Below are 27,288 nucleotides of genomic sequence, written 5' to 3' on the forward strand. Positions count from 1 at the left end.
TGAATCCTGGCGGTAGCAGTCAGTCAGTCAGTCTTTAACTGGTCTCTCATCAATCAAGGGTTCGAATCCTGGTGGTAGAGTTTCGTTCAAATGTTACAAGGGCTAATCCTCAAGCGTTATAAGAAAAGAACAGATAACGTATTTGGTGAAAATATTGAAAATCCGTACGAATTTTTGTTTTATTCATATTTTGATCATTGATTGGCATTTTGACAACAAACTGAACTCACACATATACCAGAGGAATGTACGAATAACATAATAATAATAATCATAATAATAATAATAATAATGTAAATAATAAGAATTTTATGTATATATATACATATACACGGGTGGGGTCTATATTGACTGAGACTAAATCATAAAATAGAATTAACTCTTTAAAAATGTTAGAATCGCTGAGAATTCTCCACGCAAAATTTTTGATCGCAAAAGTTTTTGATCGACAATCAACTCAACTGACTGACTTTAATCAAACAGTGAAACTTCATTTCATAACAAACTCTGTTGGTAGGAAATTCTGACCCAAAATTCTGTACTACCGAGGTATGTACATACAGTGGAAACTCCGTAGAAAAAATAATTCATCAGATTAGACAAAACTAGAATTTTGAGTCCCAAGTTTGGGACAATTCGAGTGAACTATCGGTTTTAACCAACAGATTTTCTGGTCTCATGAAGTTCTCGGCTTCCACCGTTTGCAAATTCCGACGCAACTTTGATCCAGGAGTTCAACTCTTTCATGAAACTGGACCCGCAGTATTAGCCTGACCGAATGAACGAGCATCTCACAATTTATCAATTGATTCGAGCAGGACAAAAAAAAAATATGTTCGCGAAGTACAAACAAATATATCACAATTTAATAAAGCATTTACGATTATGACGAAATTACGATTTTTAAGTACACAACAAAAAACGCAAGAAGATCTCAACACTCAAAATTTCTACTTTATGTAGACTAATAATAATACAGCAACGGATATTGATATAATATAACGTAGAGGATTATTGATTTCTTCCTTAATCTATCGTTTAATAAACCGACGTAGGTCAACCTCGCGACTGCCAACGACTCTCTGCGACGAGACGACCGATCTGCCATTCTACTTTCCGCGGCCGCTAGTCGCCTAGCTACGAAATAGAAAAGTCGCCCATTCTGCACCACGCATGCGACAGACAAGAGACTGGTCGTCACTGACCATCGTATCACAGACAACCTATGCAGCCATTTGTGACAACACACAGATCGGGGTCACAAACAAGCAGTCACAATTTGACCTACTCCCGCCTTTTATTAACTAATATTGAGTATTATAGTATTTTTCATCAAACTTGTTTCTCCAATTACAGGCAGATGTAATACATGCGATACATGCACATGTGCATTATATGTCAACATATACATATACATATACATATACATATACATATACATATACATATACATATACATATACATATACATATACATATACATATATATATATATATATATATATATATATATATATATCTACATTATTATTCCATAGAGAATATATATCCATGATTAAAGCACCACCAGTGGCAATCACGGGATTATATTAAAATCACAATGATATGTCATTGCCCGATTACGATTTGATTACACAATTGATTATATTCCACTACAAAAACAAAATCAAAATATATAATTCATGAAATTAAATTTTCATTTTCATATTTGCCACATTTTCCGCAATCACAATTCATTCCTATGTTTGTTTTTTCTCTTTTCAAGTCGGTTTCATAGACAGAAAGCACTTTATACGTTCCTTAGAACTTTAATACCTGGGGCTGGTTTCATCGTCTGGTATTTCCTTTAACTCGGGGGTAACTTAATTGAAAATGAATTGAGTCAGCCCGCAGGTTAAAGGTATTACCGGTCTGTAAAACTGGCCCCTGGTCTATGAAAATGGGGCTGCAGGTTAAGGATTCATCCCTAGGTTTATCGTTAATACCTGGGGCCGGTTTTATAGACTGGTATTACCTTTAACCCGGGGGCTAACTCAATTGATTACCAATTGAATTAGCCCGCGGGTTAAAGGTAATACCAGTCTTAAAAAACCGTGCCCTTGACTATAAAACTGGGGCTGCAGGTTAATGATTCATCCACAGGTTTAATTTTAATACCAGGGTCCAGTTCCACAGTTGGGAGTTTTGACTCAGAGTTAACTCATTGAAAATGAACTAACTTTAACTCAGAGTTAACTCTAACTCACAACTGTGGAACTGGGTCCCGGACTATAAAACTGGGGCTGCAGGTGGTTAAGGATTCATCCCTAGGTTTAATCTTAATACCTGGACTATAAAACCGGGGCTATAAAACTGGCCCCTGGTCTATGAAACCGGGGCTGCAGGTTAAGGATTCATCCCTAGGTTTAACTCTTTATACCTATGAATCACCCCTAGGGCCGGGCAATCACCTATGAAACCGACGAAAATAAATGCTTCAAATACAGAAGTTGATTATGTCTATGTCGCGTTGCCGTATAATATTCACAACTGTTTGATTGCGGTGAGCGTTTTCGCCAGTAACGCATAGGTGTCTCTAGCGGTCTTGATTTTTGCGTCTGCGTATTGCACAATACCGTCCTGTAAGGCGAACAAGCGCTGTTGATGAAACGCCTTTAACTGAAAGAAAAGATAATAATCGTAAATTTTACACCTCGCGGAACGTCTCCCTAGAGACTAATAGCAAAACGCAGTCTTTGACTTTCAACACCTTTCAATATCCAAATTTTCATAGCTACACTATTAAAATGAGCTAAATGATACCAAATTCCCTACGCTACCATAAGTTGATTCTGTTCAACGCATGACAAATGCAATAACCATAGGATAGAATAAGAAACTAATTAAAGGAACCACATTTCCATAGCTTTTCGATAGCTTCAGACACAAAACCTACATAATTTCCGAGCCTTGAAAAAATAGTTCCTAATTTCAATAACTTTTCCAGGATTATCAGCACTAGGACAAACCCTGCAGAACGTAGTCACTCTTGATTTCTTATCTAAACTATCTATACACATTTTTTTTTCGATCTTTAAATTTGTATATAGTGGTTTTTAAATCTATCATCAATTCTCCAAGTTTGAGTATGGTTATCATACTACATTTGATGTCATTTTCTTCGTAATTTAGCCATTCATCATTTATTGCGGAAATGCGACAGTTTTCAATTATACCTCTGATCTTGCCCGGTCTGAACATTGTTCGTAAACCTTCTCGGCAATCTGTTTCGCTTCTTCAGCCTGAAAAATATAACAAACAAAAAACGTGAAACAAAGAAAAACTAGAAATGTGTATAAAGGACATCGCTACCTTCTGCGAAACTGATTAAATCGTCTTCACAGCAGTTCAGAGAAATAGTCTGCTGTATTTTACAAACTCTTACTCAGTATTTGACACCAACTCGAGGTCTCTGGTTCCATAGACAGTGCTTAGACTTAAGACCGGTCAAAAACAAACTTAGTTCTATAGCCGATCTAACAACTTAAGACCAGTCTTAAGATGTAAGACCACTTTTGGTCTTAGGTCTTGACTATGGAACTGGCCCCTGTATTTCTGAAACTCTTACTCAGTATTTGACACCAACTCTGAGTAGATTTTCACCAGTATCAACTTCACTGCATTTAGAGACTGTGTCTACTGTCTTTGACAAACTCTTACTCAGTATTTGACATCAACTCAGGGTAGAATTTTACCAGTCTCAACTTTAAGAGACAGTCTACTGGGTCAGGTTCCTTAGACAGTGTTTAGACTTAAGACCGGTCAAAGAAAAACTTAGTTCTATAGCCAATCTAACAACTTGAGACCAGTCTTAAGATGTAAGACCACTTTTGGTCTTAAGTCTTGACTATGGAACTGGCCCCTGTATTTCTGTTTGAAACTCTTACTCAGTATTTGACACCAACTCGGGGTAGAATTTCACCAGTCTCAACTTTACCACAGTAAGAGACTAAGAGTCAACTGTATTCCTACTGCATTTCTCAAACTTTTACTCAGTATTTGACTCAATGTAGAATTCTCAGTGTCTCCTGCATTTACGAAACCCTTATTTTGTATTCAATACTAACTCGCAGTAGAATTTACAACTCAATACTACCGCCAGTCATCTCTTATCTCTTTTACCCCGAATCAGCAGTATCTTAGCAATCAGAACTTCAGATATACCAATTCCTCAGATTCTTATTCAGTATTTCGTCTATTCGCTAAAAATGTACGCATCTTAAAACCGAAATGAAGACGGAGACAGATTGCGGAGATATCGCAACCAACACGAGCAGCGAGCGAGCGGGCGTCGTGTCTGATTAAACACTGGTTTAATAAACCGGCTGAGATCATCAGGCACCACCACGCACGCATACGACTGATTCAATAAATATTGACATTGTCTCTATCAACAATCGGGGATATGTTTTTCGACGCTGCGACAACTCCGCCGACCTTGAGAAGCTTGCTCGAGTTCGGAACGGCCAATGGTTGGTTAACCGGAAAACATACATATCATAACTAAAAGAAATGTACATCAACTATCAAACTTTGGATACCGCGATGACATTCTCATTTGGATGTTTTGTGTCTCGAAATGCAGAACCTAGTCAACGCAAACAGCGTACTGGACTAATACAACATTATCTACTCTGGAAATAATTCAGACACGCAGATAAAGACCAAGAACATACAATAAAAGGACAGTATATTGTAACCCCTTATAGCTATTTCCAAACCACGGGATGTATTGACTTAGGCAGACAACAAAAATTAACGCCAATCGCAGTTGCTTGCTGGTTCCAGGGACGGATCCAAGGAGGGCCGAAGTGACCTGCACCCCATTTTTGTCGAGATAACATTTTCACAACCTGACTTAAGAAAGTTACGCATACAGTGGAAAATCATCGCTGGTCATTTCGTTCTAGAATCGATCTAGTCTGGATGCTCTTTCAAAATGTTCTCGGGGAAGGACCCCCTGACGCAAGAGGCTTTACACCTATGGTGTTCGCAGTCATGTACCTTGTTGTACGTGTAAAAAACTAGGCCTCGGATGATTTGCCCCATCGCCCCTCCTATTCAAAATTCCTGCATCAGCTCCTGGGTTCAGCTTGGATGGAGCTAGCTTTAGGAAAACCCTGTTCTCTCAAACCCAATACGACCATCTCAGTAAACTGTCGGAGATCACAGATATAGATCGGAACCGATAGAATCCCGCTACTGAGCGCCGAGACGAGAAGTCTCAGATTGGTCTGATTTCCGATAACGTAGTCTTATACGCTGATAATCCCTGTTCGGACGAACGAAAAATTGATCGCCTAAAAAAACTGCTATCATCCGCATATTTTTCGACGTCGACACGATACATAATAACAGGGTTAGAATAACAGCTATCATTAGAGAATTTCGAAGAGTTTTTGACTAGCGCTCAATGAGAAAATATCAGAATTCTAAGAGAGGATAACATCGAGTTAAATTTTCTCATTGTTTGGATATTCTCCGCATAGAATCTTGTAAGGAGTACAGAAGGAATTTGAAAGGAGTGAAAACTGTGATGATGGAAGAAACGAACAAAACCAACAAATCATTAGATCATAAATTAAGGCGAAAATATCAAGAATAAATTTTTTATAAAAAAAAAAAAAACATGATAAAATCACAGATTGAGGACAAAAAATTATCTAATCAAACGTTTCTGGTGTAAATCTGATGAACAATCGCGAAAAAATGTTTCCTTGTAGCTTTTTTAGTAGTTTTTTATTTGATTTTCGAATACACACAAAATCGCGAAAAAATTCTAAGGATAAATTGACAAGAAAGCAACACGCGCAAAATATGAGATATTTTTCATGTCAAGAAATTCAGTATCAAGTAACAGATGCCGTGTACACACTTTAATATTGTCGACAGTCTCTTGATATTTCTACGCGCAAAACACACATGTCACCAATGAGCAATAGTGGTTTATATTTCATTTATACACTGACAACTACAGGAAATAGAAAATCTGAGAATCAGTAAGTAAACTTTCCAAGCCAGTGCCTGGTCTTAGCTCTTTTTCTTTTGGTTCTATGAAATCATCTCATTTTGGTTTTACAGCAAATCTAACAATTTAAGACAAATCTAAGCTCATTTTGGTTCTATTGCCAATTTAACAACTTAAGACCAGCCTAAGCTCATATTGGTTCTATAGCCAATCTAACAACTTAAGACCAGTCTAAGCTCATTTTGGTTCTATAACCAATCTTACAACTTAAACCCAGTCTAAGCTCATTCTGTTCTATAGCCAATCTAACAACTCAAGACCAGCCTTAACTCATACAGGTTCTAGTCAAATGAACATTAACATTTGATGGGCCCAAAACGATCTTAACAGCGCATTTGACTCAGTAGCATTGGGACTATAAATGTCGCAGTAAATCACTGGCAAATAGACCAACAGAATCTACACCAGTAAATTTCATCGACCCAGTACCGAGTAATATGGAGTCGATATTATCGAACTCCATGCATGCGTTTATCTAGAAATGACTTTAAGATTCGCGTCGTCGTGTAGCTAGATACCCGCTGTCTATTGTCAGGGTAAGATAATGACAGAACGCCGCGATGACCTCGGGAAACGACGAGATATCTTACTAGACGAATGGCAATAAATACCGTTAAATAGAGGCGGATTTAGGAAAAGATGAAGAGGCATTACTCAGATAAAACAGCCACGCCGGAGACTGTGAGTGGGGTTTCACAGGGTGGCCACTTTCCGCCAATTTACAAATTCTCCGAGATTTCCATGATTTTTCCATGTCATAACACAAAATTGCCAGAGTAAATCTGAGGAATTTCTAGGTTTGAAATTTCACAATTCATTCATTTTTTATGAATCATGTACTGATAAAGAAACGCATGGTCAATAGCATTATCTGCATTTCCTGAGTTTTCCATGTGTTGGCAAAATGTTTCAAATTCCGTGAAGTTTCCCCCATTCCTTTTAGATTTCTCAGATTTCCTGAGTTTTCCAGGTCAGTGACCAACCTGTTCCACCATCGGCGTTAGAAGATCTTCGAAGATATCGATGGGAAAAGATATGATTTTCGACCGTCATTTCATAGGTCTGTGCAGTTGCGACCAGGAAGGGAGGGCTCCCTGAAACCGCACCCTCGATGCGTGCCTGTATGGATAGATGTATGGATGAGACGCTGCGACTAACGACAAATGACACCGAAGTAAATGAACTTCTGTTCTACGAATTATCTGTCACTCCCTCAGCCGACGCGCCGACTAATAACAACAACGCCCCGGTAATTGTCACATTTCGTTTATTCTCTTCGTAAGATCGAGACATTCCATTATCAGCCGTGTCTGTCTGGGCAGTGCCTGGGACGAAGTAGATGGATGACCAGGGCACTAAGCCCATCGTATTCGGCAAGGAAAAAACTCGCATGGAAAAAATTTTTTTTCTCGATTTTTTCCGCCATGAAAAAACATTTTCGTCAAAACGGAAAACGATGAACAGAAAAACATTGTGTTGTCGAGTACCTTTGTTTAGCTGTGTTTGTGTTCTGTTTTTCGCAAAACGTCCACAGCTGAATAACCAATCAGAATCAGGGGCATCACTGTATTGCATGATACAAAGATGATGTGAATAACTGAATGAATTGTTGCACCATAGACCATGTTTTATCGTATGCCGGTAGAATTTTTACTCAAAAACGTTTCGTGAACATTTTTTTGACAAAGGTTTTGCTTAGCGAAAACCAAAGCTACTGATGAAGCATCGGTATGTCACGTAGCGAGTTTGTTCCGGTACGTTTCTTGTTTCGCAGTGCGGTAAAGCGGACGAATCGAATCATCCGAACGCGTAAAAACATAAACCTGTTTCATCCGTCGAGACTCTACCTGATATCCCTAATTGTGGTAGTTTTCATCCAAAATGAGAGTAATTTCACATCAAAAATAGTGGTTCAATTGAGAATGAACTAGAAATTATTCTGATTTTTAGAGTACTTGGGAAAAGTTGTGCTTTTTAAGAGTAGAAACAACTCTCAATTACTAGTTATAGTCAGGTCTGTATCATATTTCGAGGTTTTTCTTGTTGTGAGTGTGCTAAGCTTCAAATAGCCAGAATTCATCACTCAACTCATTGCTAGGCGGCTTGATGTGGCTAAAATCAACATTCGCCTCGATTCGCTGAAATCGCGGTCGAGATAAATCAGTGGATACGACAGAGGACCTTAACGCGTGTATTTACACAGTCCATCTGAACGAAATGATCATTCTCTACGCTCTCGCTTCGTGGATCAGTTATCTGCGAACGACGACGTAGCGCGTCGTCGATCTAACGCACCGCACAGTCGCGAGCCCCGATAATTACGACAGATAATAAAGGACCGCGATTAAATTCAATCATCTACAGCCAGTAACTGATATTATACTGACAGACGCTGATGAAGGTAATTACCGCGTATTGAAAATGACTTCCTTATATTCGAATCCAATTAAATATGACGTTGTCCCTGCCTTGTAATACCATCCTCCCTCTGCAGGGACTCGAACCTGATGGCATCGCTAAACTCAGCCACGGCACAAACCCCTGCATCAGTAGACCGGGTGCGCAGGTACATGCGCAGCTTTCCGAATGAAAACTGGCGGCACCAATCAGATTGCTCGTTGTATAATCGTTGAGGCAAATTTCAAGGAAGAACTATAAAACCCGGGCAAAAATAAAATGGGATTTCTGATTGGCTAAAAATCGCATCATCTGAACTGTGCATGTATCTGCGCACACGGTCGATTATGGCAGGGTTTCGTGCCGTGGCAATCTCGATGCCATCAGGTTCGAATCCCTGCCGGGGGAGGATGTGTAATACCGAAGCCACTGATCCTGCCCTACACATGTTAACCCCCTAGCAACACCCATATATCGCCGGTCTTTCATTATCAATTTCAGTACGGATCAAATTATTCCCTGTGAATTTATTTTCACCATTTTCATTATAAGTTTACTTCTTTACTATAAAGTACAATGCAAAAATACAGTCAACGCTATAGCATAGAAGGACAAGTTAGAGGAAGCACTTCTACATCGTAAAACGTTGGAAAGAAAAAGGACAAAAAGGACTGATGGCCTGGATCAGGTTCGGGTTCAATACTATCAGGTTCAATAGGTGCCTCACCTCGCTTGCCACAGCATTGCTTTGGTATCATTTCAGTAACGAGTGAGTGATATACGCGTGAACACGCTCTCTCTAACGGGATACCGGCAACACCAGATGGCGCAACAAATCACTGGGTTACTCGTAGTGAAAATCAGTTTCTTTTTCAATGAAATTTGAACATTATTTTTAGGCTTCCGAAATCCGGAAATTATCAAACGAGTCATCGGATAGATTTCCTTTCTCACTCAGTGTGTGGTATTGATTTCACTGAAAATCGATTTACTGATCAGAAAATTTGACTCAAAGTTTATTGAAATGTAGAAGAAATTAAAAGCCCGGTAACCCGGTGCCACTAGCGAACCTGGCGGATTATCGCTGAATCCTCGCTTCCCTCAGTAGCCCTCGGTATCCCATCAGACACAGGCCAAATTTGACTTAGGTCTGGTTCGGACCATTGTGACCTGGGCCAAATCTTCTCTAGTGCGATCGTGACGTGAAGGGATCGAAACGCGCTCAGCCCGGTCTTATCTCGATTGTCGCGGAACACGGAGCTGTCTCAACGAGTTTGACGAATAGCGAACGCGACTAGAAGAAAAGAGAATATGGATTCCGAAGAGATACGAATGATGGCAGACGGCGTTTGTCTTCGTCGATGTCAAGATGAATGTAAAATCGAGTGGATTTTTCGTTACCGCGCATTTCACCGTTAGACAACTGCCTCGCTCGCCGCCAATTCAAATTCGACAGTAACCAAATACTTAAACGTGACAAGCAACGTAGATGTAGTTGACATCGGAATTCGCAATAAAAAATAAGTTTGACATAACTAGTTGAAAGCTCATTACAACAAACTTCAGGAGACCAGAAAATCTGTTCGTTATAACTGATAGTTCACTGTTATATCCAATATGAAATTACAAGAGAACCTCGTTACAAAGAACTTCAGGAGAACAGAAAATCTGTTCGTTATAACTGATAGTTCACTGTTATATCCAGTATGAAATTACAGTAGAACCTCGTTACAACGAACTTCAGGAGACCAGAAAATCTGTTCGTTATGACCGATAGTTGACTGTTATATCCAGAAAGAAATTACAGCGGAACCTCGTTACAACGAACTTCAGGAGACCAGAAAATCTGTTCGTTATTACTGATAGTTCACTGTTATATCCAGTATGAAATAACAGTGGAACCTCGTTACAACGAACTTCAGGAGACCAGAAAATCTGTTCGTTATAACTGATAGTTCACTGTTATATCCAATATGAAATTACAAGAGAACCTCCTTACAAAGAACTTCAGGAGAACAGAAATCTGTTCGTTATAACCGATAGTATACCGAATATAGAGGGCGAACACGTCGCGATTTGATAAAACGTGTTTACATCAAATATTAATGATACACAACGCACGGCGCGACCAATCAATACGACTCTACCTGGCATTAAATAATAGTTTACTGTCGGTAGATTGAGACCTAACGACGAAGCCCGCAGCGAGCTGGTGAAAGAGCGAGAGCGAGAGAAGACAGTTCTCGCTTAGTTTCTACGGTAACAGTGACAATAATAATTGCGGAATCGCGACTAGGGCGTAGTATTTAGCGTTGCGGCTACGGAGACGTTGGAACTCGCCGAGTGAACGCAGCTTGAAGCGTTCACACATACACACATGATTCATTCCAGCGAGCAGACGTCAGTCGCACTACTAGAGATTTCGGCCGCGCGTACGTTCGGTATCGAAGCGAATGTATCTAGATACCGATGATAGTGCGTAAACAGTCATTAGTGGCGTGTATCCGGATAAACCATTCTCACGAAGGTAATTGATATGTAATATTCCGATAATTGAATTAGTAAATAATACGTGGTAATTTCGAGGTGAATTCTTGCTGTAGATGGAAAATGATGAATTATTCAGAGGTTTTTTTTCTATACATGTATCACTAAAATTCCTTGTTTGAAATTTCCCTTGAATTCAATCACGAGACTCAGCGGTGACTGTTTCTTTTCACTCTCCGAGCCAGTCTGACGATCTTGGCCCTATTTTCTGAAAAACTTGACTTTCATTTTCAACGATTTTCGAACATCCTCCATTTTCATGCAAAAGGTTCTATCCTAAATCGGCCGAGTTTGAATTGTTGTCCTCGCAGAGTAATCAACAGCAAAATTTTTTGTTTAACCCTTTCCGTGCTGACTAATTAATACCCTATAGTGCTGGAGATAATTTGAAAATTTTTGAAAGTTCCACCCTAGTGTGTTGAATAACGGGAATACCACTAAAGTGCGTTGTGTATCGTTAGTTACTAATATTTCACTATGTTTGACATGTGCTGCCATCTTTCAATAGAAATAATTACTAATTACTAATTACACCAATACACCGCAGTACGGTGTACTAGCAAAATCTATCACTGATTAATACACCGCACTGCGGTGTAGACGCACTGAAAGGGTTAACATTATCATTGCATTAGAGCTTTTCACGATTCTGCGACTTGTCGAAAGTTCAGCAGTGGTCTTGGTCATAACCCATAATAGCACTCAGTCAGTACGTGTCCATTACTCCTCAGAAAATTCAAGGGAAAATCCACATTTCAGTTACGGAGTAGCTAATTTGAGCCACCAAAATCATGACCTGCCCCACCCCCCCGAAATTCACCGGTGAATTTACTTGGTGAGTGTTCGAATCTGTCATGTCCATATCTCCAAATAATCGAAAATTTCAAATAGGAAGATGTTGATTTCAGTACAGAATTTTGACATCTTGGGTGGTGTCTAGTTTACCCTAAGCTAATGGGTTCTAACCCCACTGTAAGTGCTAATAGGCAAGGCAGATGCAGGCAGTTTGAGGGGTAATAGGCAAGGCAGATGCGGGCAGTTTGAATGCTAAAATCGATAAATTTCGGCTTGAATTTTCAATCGAAAAATTTGCGTCGTGATAAAAAGCAGTTTTTTTTTCGATAATCCGGCCGTTGAAATAAAGATACTGATCACAGCGCTCCGAACTCTCGAAGATATCGAAAATATTCTCGCGCCGAGACACGACGACATCAATCATTCAGAAATGATGAGACCCGAGGCTCGTTCGCCGCACACAGATTAACTATGAATATTTAAAAGCGAAATGTTGTCTAACGTTTCACCGATGATGACGACGACGAGAAGGAAGAGGAGGAGATCAATGTGCGCTTAAATCCCATCTATAAATACTAGGAGAACGGATGGAATCATCTCTACTGAACGTGAGATATCGTTATCCAGGGTCTCCGCCTCCCGTCTAACGTTCTCACCCACATTGCTCCCGCGCAGAGAATAGAACCTGATGGCATCATGAGACTATGATAGAGTCTCATTAGGAGTCTCATAATGTCATCAGGTTCAAACCCCTACGAGGGAGGAACATGGCAGAGTCTCATGATGCCATCAAGTTCAAACCCCTGCAAGAGAGGAACGTGACTGAGTCTCACAATGCCATCAGATTCAAATCCCTGCAAGAGAGGAACATGGCTGAGTCTCATGATGCCATCAAGTTCAAACCCCTGCAAGAGAGGAACATGGCAGAGTCTCGTGATGCCATCAAGTTCAAACCCCTGCAAGAGAGGAACGTGACTGAGTCTCACGATGCCATTAGATTCAAATCCCTGCAAGGGAGGAACATGGCAGAGTCTCATGATGCCATCAAGTTCAACCCCCTGCAAGGGAGATCCCATGGCAGAGTCTCATGATGCCATCAGGTTCAACCCCCTGCAAGGGAGATCCCATGGCAGAGTCCCATGATGCCATCAGGTTCAAATCCCTGCAAGGGAGGAACATGGCAGAGTCTCATGATGCCATCAGATTCAAATCCCTGCAAGGGAGATCCCATGGCAGAGTCTCGTGATGCCATCAGATTTGAATCCCCGCTAGGGAGGAACGTGGAAGTCTCAAAATGGGATCAGGTTCGTGAATAACAGCCAGGAGAAGATAGGTACAGAGTGAAACACAGGGAGGGCGATGTTAAAAATTGAGGAGGTAGAGTCAGCATTTTGCACACAAGTTTCGGACAAACACTCGTCGTCTGAAAGGCCCTAATAGTATCTCGGGAGGTAATTCTTCACTTCGCGAAATCTACCCAACATGAACCGAATTAGCGAATAGATTGAATAATGTTCACGGTTTAACTCGGTTGTCGATGCTGAATCGAGCAGCCGGGTTTTACGAGACCCCCCCGCGGGAATCGACTGCCGGATTAACGGAGTTAAGAGTTTCGATGATATTGAGTTAACTTCGTCGTTCGATCGTCTGTCGTTGTTGATTGTCGACTGTCGCACGAACTCGAGATTATCTGTTAGAGAAAGTGAATTCAAATTCGATTAACCCTTTCAGTGCTGACTAATCAATACCATATAGTGATGGAGATAATTTTAAAATTTTGAAAAATTTCACCCTAGTGTGTTGAATAACGGGAATAAACTTTAGTGCGTCTACACCGCGGTGCGGTGCATCGTTAGTTACTAATATTTCACTATGTTTGACAAGTGCTGCCATCTTTCAAGAGAGATAATTACTGATTACTTATTACATCAATACACCACAGTGCGGTGTACTGGCAAAATCCATCACCGATTCATACACCGCGCCGCGGTGTAGACGCACTGAAAGGGTTAAGAGTAGTGTTCCCAGTTCCCAGATCACTTACTGCATACAGCCCAGGGCCGTACATAGTGGGGGCGGTCGCCCTGAAATTTTGGAAAAGTGCCTTTTTTGCAAATATTACTGTCATATCCAATACAAATTTAATGTAGAATCCTTCACTTCGGTATGACAAGCATTTTATTATAGGCCTAACAGAGTTTTTGTTCGGGCCACTAACAAGAATCGTTATTGGTCTTTATTACTTTAAGTAACTGCCATTTTTCGGGTTTCACTGCCCCCAGCATTTAAATGCTAGGTGCAGCCCTACAGCCACTTTTGGATCTGTATTGGGATGGATATTTCCATCAGACCATCATTTTACCGTGTCACAGTACGCGAGGCTTTGAGCAGCGAAAGTAAGCACTTTTTTAGAGTAAAAGCACTTTTTTAAGGTACGTTAAAGTGCCACTTTTCTGACCACATTCTTGGAGAACTCCTCATAACTGCAACGGGCCAACAGCGACCAGTAGAATCACTACTGTTCGCAGCGCCCCCCCCTGGGGCAAGCGCACAGCCATAATTGGTTCTCGGTGAACCCGAACCAACACTCAGGGGACCAGCCATAATAAACAGCTGATTCTTAACAAAGCTTTTAACAGTGTAATCTAAACATTGATTAGTGCTATTTTTACATTATTACATCCCCAGCTCCCCCTCAACTGCCCCCCCCCCTCCGGTCGGATCTATAAATTCAATCATATTCCTCCCAGCCGTATCATCGTAATATTCAATATCATAAGCCTCGAATATCTCCAAAATTAGAAAGACCGATATCATCACCGGCGGTTTATATCATCACTATTCTATAAATACCGTCGTTGTCGTACCGCGAGTGAGTGAGTGGCTCTCTCACTGGTTTCTATTTACGGTAACTCACAAGTGGCTATTTCTGGCTAATGACGTTAATGCAATTAATTGATTTTAATTAAAACGCCCATACGCGCACGCATACGCAGCAGTATCGAATACTGGAGCTGTCAAAAACAGCGTCGGGGCAGTCACTGATGGGGCAGCCATTCTAGGAGGGTTCATATCGTCAGTTTAAAACTAAAATACAAAATCAAAACAAAACAAATCAAAACAAATCAGATCAAACCTTCCAAGCAGATAAATAACAGGGACAATCCCCATTTTAGATTTAAGAAGAAAAAAACAAAATACAACCACAACCACAAGCGAGATTGTGCAATAGTCACGTTCATAATGTGTCAGCCTAATTAGAACATTCTAAAGCTAAGTCTGTTTCAATTTCGAAAGGACCGAGAGTTCACGCTAGCGAAGAGTCTGTTCGAAATTCAGTCAGTCCCATTTTAGAATGGACCATTTCTATATGTGCGTGAATAGAAACTATGATTCTATTTCCGATCAATCGCAGTCGTGCGTCTAGCCGGACCAGCGATAACAGCTTAATATAAAAACATGCGCGGACACGCAGCATTTACTCAGTCCATTTCGGTGCGTTCCAGGTACAAACAAGAACGGCCTAATTAACGGTGGCGTGAATGCTTACGACATCGATGATTAGTAAATGGAAAATGCTTACAAATGAAGCTTACGTAGAACTTACATTAGGCTCGAGTTATTCAGTTTTATTGATGTTTAATCGTACTGCTGAACTCAATGGAGTGGAGCTGGTTATATCGCGGGGTGATGGGGCAAAATGAGAACGTAGGTCACGTAGGTCCATTAAAAACATGTGTTTTTATATCGATCGGCAGTTCCTCGTCCCCGTTATCTCGCACGCCGATCAAACTGTATTAGTCATCATCGGTGAGTAAATATAGTGGGTACCTCACATCACCTCGTCAAAACGCTGAAACGGGAGAGGCAGTGTTCACGACAACTAAGAGGGGCGACCACCCCTTTCATTTTTACGTCCACCCCTCGGAAAGTCAGCCACCCCATATGAAATATCTGGTGCCTCCACCAGAGTGGATGTCAATATTCTATCAACTCTGATAATTGCTTTGAAATATATTGAACGAATGTTAAAAATAGAAGATGTACTGTACTTTTGGGGGGGATTGAAAGCCTTGCTACTTCAGCAGCTACGATGTCATTACTTAACAAAATTCCAACATATATGGAGAAAACTGAGGGGGAGTGAGAGGAGCTAAATTTTCCTGGTCTCGGCTGATTGGGTACCAGCCGGGCGACTCTTGATTCTCATTTCGGGATATTCTAGCATTGGGATAAATATGCAAAAATTATGGTGGAGTAAGACTTCTGTTAAATTGAATCCATTCGAGTTGAATTATCACGACACAAGGAAGGATACACAGCTTGCATGCATGAAAGATACCTTTAAGTTGATTCAGTGATAATTGAAATTCAGAAGATTATTGAACCATGCAACTACTTTTAATCAACCTGGGGAATCCTTATTGCTGCAGTAGTTGATGTCCTACTACACAGCAGCGACACCCATTGGATCCTCACTTGCCACAATCGTATATTGATACAGGAGATGATGTCCTACTGCACAGCAGCGACACCTAGTGCATCCACGCTTGCCACAATCGTATATTGCTGCAGTAGTTAATGTCCTATTGCACACTAGTGACACCTGATGGAACCTCTATTGCCACAGTAGTTAATATCCTACTGAACCCTAGCGACACCTCATGGAACCTCTATTGCCACAGTAGTTGATATCCTATTGAACACTAGCGACACCTGTTGGATCCTATATTGACTTAATGATCAACTTTCTGCTTTATTTTCAGACCGACTAAGACTGCCTGTCGGAGGATAAACAACAAAATGCCTTCACCGAATTCGAATAAAAACGCAACAACAATGACCACACTCGCCGCTGTCGTCAACGACGACGTGCAGGCACGACCGAAAATTCTACCGAATATGATGCTCGGAATACGAGTCGACCATCTATCGTACATATTGTTGGGCGTCGCCGTGGTAGCGCCGTTGATCTTCATCGCGTTGGTCGTCGTGAGCATGCGCTGCTACAAGAGGCGCAAACGTAAAAAACTCGACGACTACCGGCGAAGCTACGAGCAGACGCGGTCGGCAGACGACCCGCACGGCAGACGACAAGCGAACCCCGCGAGCAGACGCTGGAATAAACACGACACGGTCGTCTACGGAAATCCGGTTCTAGTTTCGAACGAAGAATTCGAACGAAATGACGCGGAGCTTAAAGACGGCAGCACCGTCATAGCAAACACGGCTGCAACCGAGGACGAGGAGGCCGGACGACAAAAAGATCATCAGCGTCCTCATCATCCGGAAACTAGAGGACAAATTTACAGCAAAACGAACCCGAACGTTTATTTCACGGTAACGAACATACCCGATATTCCTGTGACGTCGAATCCCGATTCGAAACGCGATTTTTCGTCCGACGCAAAATATCCGCCGTCGCCGTCGGGAAATTCGGACGTTAACGGGAACGATATCGATTCCTCGCGGACACCGGCGGTCGTCTCGTTCGGTGGCTCGCTTCCTCGTAACGTCGACGGTCGACGTCCGCGAATCGGCGACAACGTCGACGCGGAAATATTCCTATGCGTTCCGATGACGTCCGTCCCGCTGCATCGAAACGCGACGCTCGATCGCGGCGTCGTCGCCGACTTCAACAACGCGTTAAACGACGATAATTTGAGTTTTAACGACTATCTGAGCGGGAACGAGGAACGCGAACGCCTCGTCGCGACGAACAACAACGACGACGAATCGACGCCGAGAAACAATCCGTCGCCGCCGTCCGACGATAAACGAACGACCGAATCGAAAACACCGATTTCGTGGCTTTACGGTTCGTTTTTGAACAAAAGTTTTTCGTAAACGGAGCATTTAAAACGAAGTGACGATCAATGAATGACACGTTGAGAAGATCGCAGTTCGACGGACGAAGAAATCTTGCTCAAAAATACGAGACGAATGAACTTGTATAAGACTGCAGTCTTGTCAGATTAGCCATAGACCCCAGGCACGGTTCTAGGGGGTCTTTTACAGGTCTTCTGGAATACTCTCAGAATTTTTAAGTTCCCTCAAAAAATCTTGCTTGCTAGCAAAACAATTTCATGACTCAGAATACAGGAAATGGCTTCAAATTAATGCTGGAATCTCAAAATTTTTCGGGGGGGGGGGGGGGGGGGGGCCTCAGACCCCCCGAAGGGCTTTGCGCTCGGTGTGTTATCAGTATGTTGCCTTTTTCTTTTAGGTGTACCCCTAGATTTCTGAGAAGACCCTCAGATTTAACCCCTAGATCCACGCCTGGACCCGATCCTAGCATGAGGGGGGAGGGGGGAAATTGAGGGGGTGTATTTATCGAACATTCGTGACCGTATATACGTGTTATTTCTAATATCTGTTACCTTTATCCGTTTGTCAATAAAAACCAATACAGTAATAATAAACAAAAAACTAGCTTCACCGGGACTCTAGTTTTTAAGTAACGTTATTCATTAATTTATATACGACGATCGAAGGCATATTCAGCTCTAAACAACCATAGAAGCGAACGTTTTCGGGATCATATCCCCTCATCAGGTGAAATACAAGTGAAACAAATGATTAAACTACAGGTTTATATACAACATAAGTTACAAAATTACAAGTGCTAAATTCTAAGCTAATTACAAACCAAGTATTAATTACAAACTAATTATTTGAATACATTTAGGATAAAGGATGAGCCGTTTTGGAATAATTGTTGATTTAAAGAGGGTCGTTGCGCTTTAATAAACAGGGCCGAAAACGTTCGTGTTAATAAACTGTATTTACTCATTAGAAAATGAGGTTTTTAATGTTATCGCTTCTATGGTTATTCGGATATTTGAACTCTCTTCCTAAGATATATATTCAGCTCTCCCCGATGTGAATGATTTTCAGCGAACATCCCTCACAAAGCATCGCGAGAAGAAACGTTAGAGATATTTCGGATAGGCCTATATGAAACCGAACCCACGGTCAAAAGAAAAACAGAGAGTATAACATAGGGCCAGCATGTATCATTTAACTGATATTGTGGGTGAAATGCTCGCGTCAATCATGAGGGTTTGACGTATGTCCAAATGTGGTCTTAAATCTTAAGACTGGTGTGATGTTATTAGGATCGCGATAGATTGAGATCCTCGGTTCTTGACTGTTCTAAGATCTACGCGTTAACCGCAAAACTGGCCTCCCGAGTATTCATTTGAACAATGGGTTATCAAATCACAGTTAGTTATATAGCAAGTAAATATTCTAGTTTTCTGTCTTATGATTGCGGCTCCGGTTTCATAGAAGGACACAAGAGACAAAATTGAAAAAGCGTGATATATTTCTGTTGAAGGACGGGAGCGCGCCGAGTGTCCTTGATGGTTCGTTAGCTCTTCCCACACTCATCGCAGGAGACACTCGCCGACTCCTACCCGTAATTCCGGATCTGATTCTGATTACGGTTCGATGACGTCAACGTCTCCGCACGGGGGAGTGATCGCTTTAATAACAACTAGGTAATTACCGCACCGATGCTAATTAGCTAATAACGAGATAATTAACTACTGCCGATGAAAGCATCGGTCTTCTATTTCAGTCATTATTTCGTAAAATACCCAGCATCCTCCCTCGAACTGGATCACATCATTAGACTCTGCCACAGCACTAAACCAACCCCTGGCCGAATAAGCATGTACTTACGCATTACAGGGACAACACTTTCCAACCATTTAAAAATACCCTTTTTTTCATGCGATGAATCAGAGTTCCATGGGTGGATCAGAGAAATTTCCGAATACTTAGATACATCACTTTGAATAAGATAAAAAGTTTTAGAGGCTAAATCTTAAGAATTTAAGGGGGCATCTGAGCCAAAGGGTAGAATTCAGAATTCAAGGGTTTTTGTGGGACCATTCAAAGGTAATGCCACACGCTATAGAGGCGGCCATTGCTTATAAATGGGTTTTTATACAGCGCAATTATGTCATCGTAGACATTCTCAAGGGTTGAATCGAAATCCACGATTTTGAAGGCACAGTATCAAAATTACGTAAAACTAACAGACGCAAAACATACACCAATCAGCCATCTATCTGTCGAATAAGGAACTACAGAGAAATTCACTACTTACTGCGGCACGTTTTTGTGGCTTTGCCTTTTCACAAGCTTTTATCGCGTCTTCATATTCGGTCATTAAACACAAGCGTTTGAATTGCATCTCCTGAAATACGAATTCAACAACGAAATAAACGCTTGCTGTCGACAATTCATTAGAGAATGACACCCCGTTGTAATAGCAAAACAATTCATCTCTACCTTTTCCGAATCCAAATATCTCGCGTACAAGTCCAACTGAAAACCGAGCGTATTGTCCTCGTTGATATAGTCGACTTCTAAACCTTGCTGTAACGTATCGAAAATACATGTAAATGTAAATTTGTAGTCGTGGGTACTTGACTCGCAACCAACAGTCGGTGGGTTCAAACCCCAGTGTACCCGCGTGCTATATATTTCAGTGTTCTCCAACTTACTAACTTAATAATTAAACACCGCAACCCTTCAGTACGTCTACACCGCATGATGGTGTATAAATTGTTTTATGTAACTAGTAATGAGATAATGGCAGTAAAACATAAGGAAATATTAGTAACTAATGATACACCGCACCGCAGTGTAGATGCGCTATAGCGATATGACGGCGATACAAAACACGCTGGGCTGGAACTTTTTGAAATCATTATCAATGGTTAACACTGACCTTCATGTCTTCGTAGGCCTCGCCGAGTTTAGCGCAAAGCTTATTGATGAACGCAGAATTCTCGTCGGCATAAGAAGATGCTCCTAGACTCATAGCAGTCGCTAGGTGTGAATAGGCTATCGATAATCCTGCGAAAACAACAAAAATATCGAATGTCAGAAAACAATCATTTAAACATCGCGAGCCATTGAACCGGGATGTGGCCTGTCAGTGAAATATATTTTCAGCAGTCTCAACGCTACCGAGTTCCCTGATTCTCAACTCAGTGAAATATTTACGGCAGTCCCAATGCTACCGAGTTCCCTGATTCTCAACTCAGTGAAATATTTACAGCAGTCTCAACGCTACCGAGTTCCCTGATTCTCAACTCAGTGAAATATTTACGGCAGTCCCAATGCTACCAAGTTTCATGATTCTCAACTCAGTGAAATATTCACGGCAGTCCCAATGCTACCGAGTTTCATGATTCTCAACTCAGTGAAATATTTACAGCAGTCCCAATGCTACCGAGTTTCATGATTCTCAACTCAGTGAAATATTTACGGCAGTCCCAATGCTACCGAGTTCCCTGATTCTCAACTCAGTGAAATATTTACGGCAGTCCCAATGCTACCAAGTTTCATGATTCTCAACTCAGTGAAATATTCACGGCAGTCCCAATGCTACCGAGTTTCATGATTCTCAACTCAGTGAAATATTTACAGCAGTCCCAATGCTACCGAGTTTCATGATTCTCAACTCAGTGAAATATTTACGGCAGTCCCAATGCTACCGAGTTCCCTGATTCTCAACTCAGTGAAATATTTACGGCAGTCCCAATGCTACCAAGTTTCATGATTCTCAACTCAGTGAAATATTTACAGCAGTCTCAACGCTACCGAGTTCCCTGATTCTCAACTCAGTGAAATATTTACGGCAGTCCCAATGCTACCAAGTTTCATGATTCTCAACTCAGTGAAATATTTACAGCAGTCCCAATGCGACTGTGTTAGTTAAGTTGGGTCAAATTTAAATTGAGCGGTACTTGTTTCTAAAATCCAGGATCGAGTTCCATAGCTGTGAGTTACCAGAAGATTTAAGGTTAGTCTATTTTTTCAATGAGTTTTCTCATTTAATAGAACCACGGAACTTGGTCCAGATATTACACTTACTTAACGTTGCATAGACATTTTTATTGAAGTTTCTTGAGGCCTCGTGTAAGTATTGCGAGTAAGTAGCTAACCAATCACGCTCTTTCTGGAAGTAATCGTCGATATCCTGAAAAAAAAAACCCGAAAAAATATTCTTTAAATTTCCAAGGGCAATGATTTAAACCTCTTAAAACCTTTTAAGTCGAATGTGAATTTCAAAACCGTAGGAACTGGCTTTCAAAGAGCATGTTTCTTCTAATTCTTACCTTACGGGAGAATTTTCGCGCTTGATCAATTGACGAAGTCAACCGACCAAATATACCCTTCTTAACTTTAGCCGTATTCAATGACTGAAAACATATCAACAGTTGGTAGCTCATTATTAAACTTTCAGCGCATCTACACCTCAAAGCGGTGTATAAATCGATGAGCAACTTTGCTTTTACACCGCACCACAGTGTATTGATATAGAATTCGTTTTTATTTCTAATGAATGCCTGCTGTTATAAAATGCACTGGGTAGGTATTTTCTGAATTGAATTGCTTATTATCATTCAAAATGGTGTATGGAAAATTAAACCATTACTGTAGATAACGATCTTTACAGGTGGAACAATTGAATACGGTACCTCTGTACAAGTGAGGAAGTCGTCTAAAGTTTTATCTTTCCCAAATGCCCAATGCGTTATGACTAACTTCAAATATCTAAAAAAGAAAAACTCAATTTTGAACATCGGACAAATATCAGGCACCGCTTTGACTTACTCTGATTTTATTTTTGCCCAAATAATTGATGAATTATTATAAATTAAGGAATTCTAATTCATGACAAAACGATGTAGACTAAAACCGGAGACTAAAACCAGACAGAGGTGAATTCGCAAGGTTGATGTCAGGACCACATTCTGCAGGGGAGGTAAAATTCTTCTAAAATATCAAATATTACAATAAGGACATCCTATGTTGGAATCTTTGATTAAAATTAATTGCGCAACTGTGGAACCGCGTGCTGAAAGCCTGACAGCGAGTTCAATTCAAAAGCCATTTTGAAAGATATGAGAAAATGTGATGAAATTCATCTATCAAAAGTACTGGTAACAGGGTGGCTTCTTTCTGCTCAAAATTCCCTGATTTTTCAATGTTATAACACAAAATTCCCCGACTGAATAAGAGAAATTTCTTGGCGCAAAATGTTATAATCTAATCACTTTTCATATCATATCTAAATTCCAGGTTTTCTGCAAAATGTATCAAACTTCCTAAATTTTCCATAGTATTTCTTAAACATTTTTCTGGTTAGCTCGGTTTTCCGGGTCAGTGGTCACCATGCGGTAAGCAATTATCATCGCTTTCAATATTTCAACTAAAAAGCAAGCACTAATCAGGGCTTATCCAAAATTCTTCGAAAAGCAAGCGCCTTTTCAGACTTTCCGTCAGACTCATTACGAACCCTTCGAAAAAGCGACCAAATCTTCGACTCCAGAAAAATGACTCTTACTTTTCTAAATTTCGACAATCTTTCATGTAGTCGTCGGCTTTAACGAGACGACTCGTCGTACCGAGTTGTTCGCGCGATTGACGCTCAGCAGTTTTAGGTTCGACGATCGGTTTCGGAGGCAAAGGCGGCGCCTACGCGGAAAAAATACAACGACAAAACATAAACAAATTTCTTTTTTTTTCGAGAGAAAATCGATATAATTGACTCAAAACGAGAATAAGTTCGAGTATTCCCAAATAGATGATCCCAGGACCGGTTTCCGCAGTCAAGATTTAAGATAAAATCCTGGGGCCGGTTTTACAGACTGGTATTACCTTTAACCAGGGGGCTAAACTTGATTCATTATTTACATAGTAAAACACCCCCACACTCTCAATATCGCCACACTCTATACTGCCACACTCTCTATACCACCACACTCTCTATACCACCACACTCTCTATACCGCCACACTCTCTATACCACCACACTCTCTATACCACCACACTCTCTATATCGCCACACTCTCTATACCACTCTATACCGCCACTCTCTATACCACCACATTCTCTATACCACCACACTCTATATACCGCCATAATCTCTATACCACTCTATACCGCCACACTCTATACCCCCATACTCTCTATACCGCCACACTCTCTATACCGCCACACTCTACCCCCATACTCCCTTTACCGCCACACTCCCTATACCGCCAAAATCGTTCTGCTCCGAAGTAGGTGGTATATCGGGGGTTGACTTTATATCAATAAAAGATTAAAAACCCTTCGAGGTTTTATACTTTTTCAGGAGACAGGGTCCATTTCGGCGACTACTCACTATTATTCCATACGTATTGTTGTGTGTTAATATACAGTGACTCAACCATTCGAAATCTTCATATTGTCGAATAACGTCGTATTTCTGACCACCTCCACTTGTCTGAAAAAAAAGAAGACATCAATCTTTAGTTACCAGCAATATCATTCGTTCATATCACGTTTGGAGCCTGTAATTCATAGGAATCGAGAGCCATTTTGTGAAACTGGATAAGGATTTGGTAGGGTTTACTGACCAAGCTCAGGATATAAGAGTATACTATAGTAGTATGAGAGACCCAGAATCTAGGATCGGGGTCAGTTTTGGGTAAATATCTGGGTATACTAAGGATTGGAACAACTAAGGATTGGAACAGTAAGATAGACCCAGAAATGGGTACCGGTAGTCTAGGATTCTAAGGGGTCAGTTTAGGGTAAATTTCAGGGTGTACTAATGATTGGAATCCCGTGCACCAAAATTCAAAACATATTTCCTAGCAAATAGAAAGAAAAGAAAGAGAGAGATTGAGAAAAGATAAGGAGAGAAATGAAAGAAAAGAGAACAAGAAGAGAAGAAAATGGGCGAGAAGGAAAGAAAACATAGAAAGCGAGAAGAATAAGAAGAAAGAAAGAAACGATTCATACCCGGTTACAGGTCACGCTGTATTTGACGACGTCGCCATCTTTTGTCGCGTCGCAGACGCAAACGTTCGTGAACGCCGGCTCGAACGGTTCAACAATCGGCGACGAGGAAAACGGCGACGGATTCGACGCGACGACATTCCCGTTATCCTTTACGTCATCCTTCTCATCCTACACGACAAAAACAAATTAAAATATAACAAGGTAGATTAAAGGTTTTTTTTTTCAGCTGCATTACAGTGAATAAACTAACGCCGATGAATTGTAAACAACAAAAAGAAAGTGAAAAATCAATGTTTATTTGTAAAGAACGTAAAAATCATACTTTACAAACTGATGCCCAATAATCTGGTAGATCTACTGAGTAATAAGGAAATAATGGAACAAAATATCTAACAGAGGGGCTCGACGTGAGTGGACATGACAGTAGATTTAAGCCTAAAGGACCATCTTTGATCTACCGCATATAAAACAAAAATTAGGACCGGTCTTGATTTATAGTCTTACAGCTTTTGTGCTTAACCCTGTCAGTTTGCCTACACCGCAGAGCGATGTATTATTTAATCAGTGATGGACTTTTCTAGTACATTGCATCACGGTATATTGATGTTATATGTATTTAGTTATCTCTATTGAAAGATGGCAGCACCTGTCAAACATTGTAAAATATTAGAAACTAATGATACACCGCACTGCAGTGTAGATGCAATACAGCGGTTTGCCTGCTATTCAACACCACCAGCAGACCGAGGCCGGGGATTGAATTTTCAAAAATTTCAGATAATCTCCAGCAGGCACGTTAGCTTTGGGGTAATCAATTATTAGAAGCTAGCACTGTAAGGGTTAATTCACGACTGCACAACTGGCGTCTGTCCCAATACCAGATGACATTTGTCGACAAAAGCGCAGGGGAGAGCAGAGGAGAGGGTTAAAAATACATATTCTGGAACTGAAAAAGAACCTTTTTGTCACCGGTTAACAGCATTAATTCAATCAATCAACGATAATCAGTTAATCAAAATGATCATCAGACCTAATTAAGAAGAGTTTAAACCAACGAACAAATGATAAAAGGGATCTAATTACCGGTTTTTTTAATTCGGAGGGGGCCGTGTTTTCTGTGTCAGACATACTTCCGCGTTCAGTGCTCCACACTGCCCTGATGTCGCGCGCTACAGAATCAGAATTCACCTGTGGCAAAGGATGATGGTATCTAGAACGGACCCGACGCAGGGTGCCTCCGAGATTATGGTTATTTTAGATGCCGACCATTGCAGGGCTCATGAGTTGCACAGTCGTAACTTAAGTCCAAAGGTATAGTGTTAAATATTTCAACTGGGTAGGTCTAGGTATTTGAATTGGTTAATTTTCCTCAGCTTGAAAGACATTAATTACTAAATAGGATTATTTGCAGCGGCGGGCCATTATAAAAAATAAACCTCAATGAAGCCGGTCACACATGAGCAAGAGGACGATGGCCTCGGGCCCTCGGGTTGGGTTTGTGAAATATGGTAGCAAAAACTTTCTTCTACTGCAAGTTAATTAGTACATTGAAAAAGAAAATGGAAAATGGAAAAGACTCATCACCCGCTGCCGGCGTCAGGTTCAACACACTGAGTCCAGTCTCGCGGGAGGACGACACACTCACTGAGCCGGGGAACGGCCCTATTAAAAAACGTCGCCGTAGTCACGCCAAACTCGACTGATCAGTAGGCCTGGTTCACGCGAGCTCTCAGTATACGGAGCGGCGCGAACCGGCCATTCTCCGGGACTGGTGAACCCATGCCCTCCGGATCCGCCCTGATTTGATACGATTTAATACGGTGCACTCACAATTTTTTTTCTCGAAAAACAGATGAAATGGTCAAAACTAAAAGAGAAACTGAACACTCATAGGAAATTTTAAAATTCGGGGGGCGCAGTATTTTCTTTCAGCCGTTTGGAACAAGTCGTCAAATTCGATCCTGTTGTGCAAATCTTATTTGATTAGAGTTACACGTGACTCAAATGAATGATCAGGAAAATCAAATCTGATGTGATACTAAGATAAATTCGCCTAAGTGTCGGGCATGCCTGTCGGCCCGGCTAAAAAATTGAAGATAGGGACCGGTAACCAGTCTCTGTCAGAAGCAGGTTTGCCAACCAATTTAGACATTTAATTAAATTGACAAAACAAAACATTGAAAAATATGGCCCTAGCAATGCCCCTAGCAACTGAACGCTACTCTATGACTGGATTCCTCAATCTTCAGATGTTTGGCGGTATCGGAGTCTGTGTTGGCGGCGTCCGGGTCTAAGTCACTGCTCCGTTTAAAAGGTTTATTTAATTCTGTGTTTATTATTTGATTGTAACCATTTAAATCGAACTCGGTTTCATGTTTTTGTCATTTCAGCAGGCTAATTAGGACCAGACGAACGATCAACTAACGCCCGAAGAGTGTAGCAGTATAAAAACCGACCGGAGCAGACCGGAACAGACTGAAAAAACCAGGCGGCGCTAAATTCGAGAAACGCGCTGTTGAGAATCAACTAATTTATTTTATATGGCCTTAAAGTTCCACGATATTGTTCAGCTGGCTACTGGCGTGTATTCAACCCGGCAGTAGAACCTTCTATAAGCTCTCAATTGAAATTGAATTCAACAATAGAGACACAATTGCGGTTTTTCA

The 27,288-nt window shown here is 41.0% G+C and overlaps 1 protein-coding gene across 1 annotated transcript; it reads right to left on the reverse strand.

The window, feature by feature from the left end:
- Positions 1-1,699: 1,699 nt before the first annotated feature.
- On the reverse strand, positions 1,700-25,776 carry LOC141901746 (sorting nexin-32-like). Its single transcript, XM_074789188.1, has 12 exons — positions 25,706-25,776; positions 24,623-24,790; positions 24,000-24,101; positions 23,178-23,308; positions 22,309-22,384; positions 21,946-22,029; positions 21,701-21,806; positions 20,550-20,677; positions 20,108-20,194; positions 19,923-20,012; positions 3,216-3,281; positions 1,700-2,658 (listed from the first exon to the last, which is right to left on the reverse strand). The coding sequence occupies exons 1-12, from the start codon at positions 25,748-25,750 to the stop codon at positions 2,524-2,526; spliced, it is 1,218 nt and encodes a 405-aa protein (XP_074645289.1). The 5' UTR covers positions 25,751-25,776; the 3' UTR covers positions 1,700-2,523.
- Between the last annotated feature and the right edge of the window lie 1,512 nt (positions 25,777-27,288).

The sequence above is a fragment of the Tubulanus polymorphus genome, chromosome 3, assembly GCF_964204645.1.
Source record: "Tubulanus polymorphus chromosome 3, tnTubPoly1.2, whole genome shotgun sequence".
Lineage (NCBI taxonomy): Eukaryota > Metazoa > Nemertea > Palaeonemertea > Tubulaniformes > Tubulanidae > Tubulanus > Tubulanus polymorphus.